The sequence below is a fragment of the Ictalurus furcatus genome, chromosome 15 (assembly GCF_023375685.1).
Source record: "Ictalurus furcatus strain D&B chromosome 15, Billie_1.0, whole genome shotgun sequence".
Taxonomy (NCBI): Eukaryota; Metazoa; Chordata; class Actinopteri; order Siluriformes; family Ictaluridae; genus Ictalurus; species Ictalurus furcatus.
In genome coordinates, this window is record NC_071269.1 from 25,057,015 (window position 1) to 25,065,219 (window position 8,205).

Sequence of the window (8,205 nt, forward strand, 5' to 3'; positions counted from 1 at the left end):
TACAGGACTGAAATGTCTGTCGACACGCCGCCTCCGCTCACACAGCTGTCCCAATACATCGCTGTAAAGTGTGTGTGGAGCATGGTGAGAGATACCCCCCCCCCCCACCCTTTACACCACACACACACACACACACACACTTCCCCCTCTTCAGCAGCTGCACGCAAAAGGAAAAGGCCGGACCAGCCGGCACCGATGGGCATCTTGAGAATGAGGCACATGGTCCAACTGCAGAACAAACCCCCCCCCCCCCCCCCCCGTTAACCTTGATCGAACTGGGTTAGGAAAACATTTCGCAGCATTTGTGCGATGTTGCCTAAATCTGTCTTTGTCTGGTATGAAACCCAGTGAAGAAAAAGAAACACAATATAAGGCACTTCAGAAACATTTCTGGGGTTCTTTCCAGCAGATAAATTTTCGCCCTTAACCTGAGTTCGTCCACCAGGACAGGACCAGACTCAACAGTCAACAGGACGATGGTTAACCACTGCTAACACCCCCACCTCCATTGTGAGTGAGTGGGTGGTTGTGTGTGAGCGTCTAGGCTGTCGGGCAGCAGCTGGAGACGGTGTGTTTGTGCAGGAGTGACATGCGGCTGAAGGTTCGAGAGCAGGTGCCACACTGGTACTTTTTCACCTCTGAATGGGTCTGAAGATGAGCTCTCAGATTGGAGCGGTCAGCAAAAGCCCGGTTACAATGAGGGCAGGAGAATGGACGCTCGCCTGGAGAGAGAAAAAAAGATGTTATATGTTAAAAATATGATCAAATATCTTCTTAGCGCTAACAAGGCAAGGCTATATAGGAAGGAGTTAATACATTTGCTTCGAATCTAACTATGAGCCGCTAATTACTTTGGATCAGTTATGCTAATTACTGCTAAGTTAGCAAGTGTGAAACATCTCCATTATGCTAATTACTTCTATGTTACTTCCTAGCCACTCACCGGTGTGTGTACGAATGTGGCCCCTGAGTAACCATGGTCTGGAAAACGCCTTTCCGCAGGTGGTGCAGACGCATGGAAGCGTGTGTGAGCGGATGTGCATCTTCAAAGCTCCCAGGCTGTTGTACTCTTTGGGGCAGTGTTTGCACCGGAAGGCAGCCCTTGTTGTCGTGCTGTCGGCCATGTTGGAATTTTCAACCAGGTTGGCATTGGTGCTTGCGCTGCAATGCGAGAGCTGGTGGCGCGAAAGCGCGGCACGGCTGCTGCAGGAAATCCCGCAGTGAGCGCACTGGAAACGGTCCGAAGGATCCGGGCTCGGGGGGTCGGAAGTTCTGCCTTCATCTTCCTCACCCGAGCTGGACGGAGAACTGAGGTCCAGTGGTGCGATGGAGGATGGTGTGGTAGGGGATGAAGGAGGGAAGGAAAGCGGAAGGGCGCTGGTGGTCCATACAAGAGCCGAAGTGTATGTGGTCAACAGGGAGCCGTCTTCTTTGGTCGGTAGTTCTGCAAGCGGGTAGCGCTCTGGTACCATGGCAGAGATTGGACCTGGCAAAAAAAGAGAGAGAGAGAGAGTGGGGAAAAAACGAGAGTCAGGTGGCTGTTCACACTGGCCTAATCCAGTTAAACGGTTAAGTTGTTTTGATGCTCTGGTATCGTGTTACAGTCAAATGGTCGATTTGTCACAAAGAAAGGCAGTCAGATTTGATTATTTAGAGTGTAGAGTTTGCCCACAATGCCATGGGGGCTTTTGGATCGTCGCCACACCTTCCTCGGGGTGAATTTGCAATAACATTGACAAATTTGTCTTTGGCTTAGTGTGGAAGGGTTTCACTGGAACTATCTGGACATGACTTCATATGAATTAGATTAGGCTGGTTTGTGTGGTTATGTATGCATGTGTGTGTGTGTGTGTGTGTGTGTGTGTGTGTGGATTTTCTGGATGCACACCAACTATGGGGTAATGGGTCTTATTTCCACCACTTATTGACACAAGAGTGCCAGAGGACTGCAGCTCTAAGTGCTAAACTAGATTCAGGAGGATGTAATTTGCAGCATAGGACAGCAGCACCCGTAGAAAAGAGCCTCTGCTGAGGGGTGGGGGGGGAGTCCTCGTTTGAGATGTTTGTTGCTCCCTTCAAGAATCCACATATGTTATGCATTAATTAGACCTCAAAATTAAAATTAAAATACCTGATAAAAAACAGTTACTTGCTGATCAGGTTGTGCAATGCAAATATTAATTTCTGCATGCAAATGCAGCTGGGTTGGTGCATTTTGACCGTTTCTTTTCTTTTTTTTATCACTCAAATTGGCAAGGATGTGGTTCTTACTGGATAAGAATTCACAACAAGAATATGGATATGCCCGTAAGCATTTCTCTACCATAAAATCAGCAACAAAGTCAAATCACTCACACACACTCCCCCACACACTCTGCATAAAAGGCAAGACCTCCGTGAACGAACTTGTAGAGGCTTGGAAAAGTTTGACGCTTACCATTTTGGCTCTCCAGCTCACTGTAGTTCGGCTTCTTGCTTGTAAAATACTTCTTCACCAAAAACGAACGTGGCATCTTGAGAGCTTGATGACCGTTATTCTCCTCCTCAGTGTGAATCCACTGCAGCAGTCTTAAAGCAGCTGCACCAAAAGTTTTCAACCAACTTCAGGAATCAACCTCCAGGAACTGTGGAAGTTCTGAAAAAGTTGGATCTGGGGGAGGGAAAAAAAAACAACAACTTTCGAACCAGATTTAAAGAAAAGAAGACAAGGTCCTCTTGGAATATCCTCTGTATCCAAAGTGAATGGAGAGTTCTGTGGTATGTGTGATTAAAGTACACCCATTCAGCTCAGAGCAGCTTCTTCATATAGCAGGGCAGGGGTAGAAGGGGTTGGATTTGGAAGGGGCTGGGCTCAAAACAGGCTGGGCTAGGATGAGATTTGGGTGGATTAGAGAGAAAAGGGGTTTGGTTAGTGATGGGGCTGGAGTAATGACTGAAGTAGAAAAGTGATTGGGCTCAAACTAGGGTGGAAACGGTTTTTAGGTTAGAAAGTGGGTTGGGCTAGAAATTGGTTGAGGAGGAAAGATGTGAAGGGTGGAAATGTTTTAGGATGGTAGAAATTCATTTAAGGTTAAAAATGGTTTTAGGTGGAATAGAGGTTGGGGTAAAGTGATTTTTTTTTTTGGTAGAAATTAGTGTGAAAAAGACGTGGAAAATTGTTTCCACAGAATGTGGTTGAGGTGGAAATTATTTGGGGTTATAAAAATGTTTAACGTTGAAAAGATGTTGGAAATGGGATTTGGAACGGGCAGAGTTTGGCTTAGAAAAGGTTTAGGATGAATAATAGGGTTTGAGGTAAAATATAAGTTGGGGGTATAGGAGTACTGGATGGAAATGGATAAATAAATTGGTTAATTTAGATGAAAATGAAAACGTTAAAGTGGCCATCTTTATTCCTGTGTCCTCAGAAAGTGGGTGGGAATACGTTGAGGTGAGGGGTGGAAATGAGTTTTGGGATGGACAGAGCTTGGGTAGAAAGATTTTAGGGTAGTGAAATGTTTTGAATTGGAATGGAGGATGGAGAAAATGGGTACTGAGGTACAGGAAGTCCTTCATACCTTAGACTACAGGACTGTACAGTAACACAGTTTTAGGAAAATGTACACTGTGGCACTGTATTTACAATTTATTTACCTCACTGACACATTTTTACTGACCATCACGTTATCATGATCTCTTGCTACTTTTGAATTATTATCTCTATTTCATAGGTGCTTTAAGATTCCACAGAATGTTGTTGTGTTGTGGTAAGGGATGTTGGTGTGGAACTGGTTCTAGACTGGTGGAAACTGGTTTTGGGATGGACTAAGCTTGCGATAGAAAATATTTAATGTAGAAAGATGGTTTGAGCTGGAATGAACCTTGGGGTAACGAGGGTTTAGATAGAAACTGGTGGAAAAAGCGGTGACGAAAATGGGTTGAAGTGACTATCTTTAATCCCGAGTCAACAGAATCCTTGGGTTGTTAAAGATCTAGAGGGTGATATCATGTCCTGCAGGTGCCCTGAGGGAATCAACACAGATTCCATTAATGAGAGATCATTAGCCTGCTTAAGGTGCATTCCAAGCCAGATTAAGCTAATCAATTTGATTATAGCTTTGCATCCTTAAACTAAACCTTTCCCACTCTGTTCATTGACCAACCTTCACCACGAGCATGAGATAAACGGCTGGTTTTGTTTATTTGATCAAATATTTCAATCCACTATATTCAATTACATCTCAGTTTAGAAGTAGAGCCTCGTGTTTTGTCGTAAACTGTAAATCTATTCAGGTTGGCTACAAATGAGAGTCAAAAGGAGACAAATTACAACACTGATCAAATTTATGAAGCAGTTTAGTCCCTGGATCCATAGCGCCCTCTGTTGGAGTAGATAACATTAGATCATTTAAGTACCAGGACAAATATTTCATGTTTATGCTATACTAAAAAAAAAAAAAAAACCCTAAAAGCTCTTTTAAAAAAGTGGTATAAATGATTTCTGATTATTTGTGAGTTATTTATAACTGGTATTTATGATATTGACATTTATCCACAACCTCACACACACGCACACACCCACACACACACACACACAGGCCTAAGCTATATATTATATTTGTTCTCTGTATATAGTTAATGTTCTGTCTCCAAATGTAATGAGTAATGAGTGCTTTTTGTTTAGTATATCGGTTACCACGACCAGTAAATCGAGCATGTCATGTACTAGCTCTACGGCTAATAACTCCGTACAATGCTCAATTCATTTCCCTCCTAAAAAGCAAGTTTTACGGGTGCAGGGAAGATAACCTCCTGCGGTTTTGCTCCCTGTTCTCTAACAAAGAAGCAATGCTTCCCATTCAAGTCTTCTACACTACAGGAATCGGCTGGTGCTGCATGAAAAGCCGTGCTGTTCGCACCAGATAAAGGGATCAAAATGAACCGAACAGTATTGCCTTGTGACCCACAGTGAGGCCGGGTGTAAGCTGAGGGTCAGCTCGGTTGCTCGTACGCATCATGATTATTCTCACACTGAGAATAGACGCGAATAAAACTGGTGCAGTTTGGCACAATTGATTCCTGGGTTTAGAAACAAAACACACCGATGTTTGTGTGATCTGCATTCCAGTGCATTGTGCCAAGTCAACGTGCCCATCAGGCTGGAATGTGGTGTGTTAATTAGGCTCATTGAACACTCGTACAGGTTCGCAGTAATTCAATGGGTAACGACATTAACACCTTCTATCGTCCTTTTTTATCAGTCTAGCATTTAGACGAGGAGCGACGAGCCTGAATGTGGCGTGTGCTGATGTTATTACTGAATAATGATAATGATAATGAGTCTTTATTGATCACATATACATGTGTACAATGAAATTCTTTTCTTCGCATACCCCAGCATGTTAGGAATTTGGGGTCAGAGTGCAGGGTCAGCTATGATACAGCGCCCCCTGGAGCAGAGAGGGTTAAGGGCCTTGCTCAAGGGCCCAACAGTGGCAGCCTGGTAGTGCTGGGGCTTGAACCCCCGACCTTCCGATCAGTAACCCAGAGCCTTAAACACCAAGCCACCACTGCCCAAATGAATGACAAATGCAATGTCTTGAGGTCCAAACTTGTTTCTCTTTGAACACATTCACTATCAATAAATAGAGAAATCGGTCAATTCTAAACTAAATACAGGCCTATATCTACAAATTAATAGGCGAATAAACTAGTACCAATAAAAAAATCACACGTTTAATTTCACCTTTATTAATGATTAAAAGAGAACGTGTTCAGACCACAGACTACACTTTAGTACATCTACAGGATTATAAATAAAATAACAGTATACTGATGCACATGTCTTTATTGTGTGTTTTGGTTCACACGTACAGGACGGTTTGGGGAAGCACAAGCTCTGCACAATGTCCGTTCCGCTTGAGCCGTTCACACCCGGACGGGTTTTTAGTGTGACACATGCAAACAGCATCTCTCTCTTTCTCTCTCTCTCTCTCTCTCTCTCTCACACACACACACACACACACACACACACACACACACACAGCGCTCATTCAGACGCCACACAGTCACAGGAGGTCAGAAGGAGCCAAACTGCTGTAAAAGTCATTACATATAACAGAGTCGTGTTCAGTGTGGAAAACTACAGCCTAAAAATTCCTGAGATTTCACCCTGGGCCTCATTTTTACTCAAGCTGAAACTTTTTATTATTATTATTATTATTAGGCGACTGCAAAATCTCTAATGTTGGGTTTAAGGTCATGTGACCTTATACAGTAGTATAAAATAAGATAAAGTTTTATTATCCTCTCATGGGGGAATTAAAGAGTTACAGTGGCATGATAAAAAAATGAATAAAAATGCAGTATGTCAAATATTTAGATTAAATTTCTGTAAAAATTCATTCAGATACTAATTTTATGACAGTTATGCACTAATGCGAATATTACATCGGGCATCATGTTTATTCAGAGTCATTACAGCTTATTATTCTTAAACCTTCAATATTAAACACTCTAAACAGTTTTACTGCGGTTTACAATGTGATGAGATGTTATGATGATGTCATTTCCGATCGATATCGAGCTTCAGATTAGAAAACGTTCCTCAATTAAATGTCCCTTCAATTCAAGTTAAACGTGTAACTGGAATAAGAACTATAACCACTTTGATAGTAGCTGATTGTGATCGCCATCATTATCACGCACTTAAAATAAATAATAGATGAATAAAATTAACTAGCTATACGTCACAGACTTGAGGAACTATTGATTTAGAAATAATGGAGCAAGCGAGACACGCTTACTTTTTTTCTACAAACACACAGGGAAGGAAATGATGGTCCTTCATATTTCTAGGTACCTCGTGAAAAAAACAACAACATCTTGGTCATTGAGCGGTTAGTTAATAATAATTATAACTATAATAATAATTTCCTTTATTTATTCAGGTTATATATATATATAACTGATGAACAGACACTCTACCAAGACAAAACGTTTAAAATCATCCTTGCGAAGTAAAAGTTTTAGTGATTTGGATTTAAAAGTTCAAGTGAAACATGTTACGAACCTCATTAAAAAGATAAAAGTTAGAAATGTTGGCTTTTAAAATCATTAAATGAGATAAAAGTACTAAAATTTACAGCGATTGTCGCACACTCTTCCATTTTGAATCTCAAAGTTCTGTGGTACGCATATTAAAATATGTCATCCTGAGGCCAAGTACAACAGAACTGTGTTTAAAACTGATTCTAGAAGATGCGTACGAAGGTACAATACCTATAAATGACTAAAAAGAAGTGACGGCGGTCCAAAGACAACATGGAATTTCATCACAACATCGTACAGGCTCAATAAACTTGAGGAGTTTCTCCGAACCGCACATTTAAAGACAACCGGATTTACTAAAGTGTTTGAATTTCAGTGTATAGATCAGTTGTTAAACAGCAGTTAACATTATTAACAGCCTGACATGCTACCAAGTTGAATCACAGTCCAAAAAGTAAAAAAAAGTCTCAGGCCTGGTGCATGAAAACCCCCCAAAACAAACAAAACCCTATTTGTCGACGTTCAGCGCGGTTTTACGGCAATTCATTCCGCATCACGTCATTCCACACTCGGCATGAGGCTGGCTCTCCGCCGCTGGACGTTTCTGTCTTCCAGCAGGGGGACACGCCCTCACGCTGACAGCTTCCCACACGGTTCTTCCTCAGAAAACAGAGCTCCAGCTCGCACAGAGACGATGCCTTTCATCCACTGAGGAAAGAGAATAACTCAATAAACAAGTCACCTGTAAATAACATGAACATAAATAATGTCAATTTGGAGCTAATGCTTTCTGTCGTTGGAAATTTTTCATGAATAAAAAGCTCTACGGATCTATGAATAGGCAAAATATTGCACTACAGGTTTTAATAACCAGCCTACGTTCTTAAAAATAAACCTTTCAATTCGAACCAAAAAGGGATTTTCAGCCTGATGCCATTAGGAGAACCCTTTTAAGCTGCACAGAGAACCTTTTACTCTCAAGTTCTTTAGAGAACCATCTGGCGCTTTAAAGAACCCACAAAGTGTTCTTCAAGTCGAGTGGCGTTTTATTCTCACTTCAAGCATACACAGCCGGTACAGTACACAGTGAAACGAAACAACGTTCCTCTAGGACCACGGTGCTACGTAAAAAGACCTACACACTAAAAAAAACCCTTTACTGCAGTGCCACAAGGA

General features: G+C 41.9%; 1 protein-coding gene across 1 annotated transcript; it reads right to left on the reverse strand.

Moving 5' to 3' along the window:
* Window positions 1–259: 259 nt before the first annotated feature.
* snai1b (snail family zinc finger 1b) lies at window positions 260–2,767 on the reverse strand. The gene is made up of 3 exons (XM_053644308.1): window positions 2,438–2,767; window positions 944–1,486; window positions 260–722 (listed from the first exon to the last, which is right to left on the reverse strand). The coding sequence occupies exons 1-3, from the start codon at window positions 2,511–2,513 to the stop codon at window positions 541–543; spliced, it is 801 nt and encodes a 266-aa protein (XP_053500283.1). The 5' UTR covers window positions 2,514–2,767; the 3' UTR covers window positions 260–540.
* Between the last annotated feature and the right edge of the window lie 5,438 nt (window positions 2,768–8,205).

Coding starts and splice junctions, on each gene's coding strand:
- snai1b (XM_053644308.1), bottom strand. CDS start 2,513: ATGCCACGTTCGTTTTTGGTGAAGAAGTATTTTACAAGCAAGAAGCCG. Junction 1,487..2,437: donor TGAGCTGGAGAGCCAAAATG/GTAAGCGTCAAA, acceptor TTTTTTTGCCAG/GTCCAATCTCTGCCATGGTA. Junction 723..943: donor CCACATTCGTACACACACCG/GTGAGTGGCTAG, acceptor TTCTCTCTCCAG/GCGAGCGTCCATTCTCCTGC.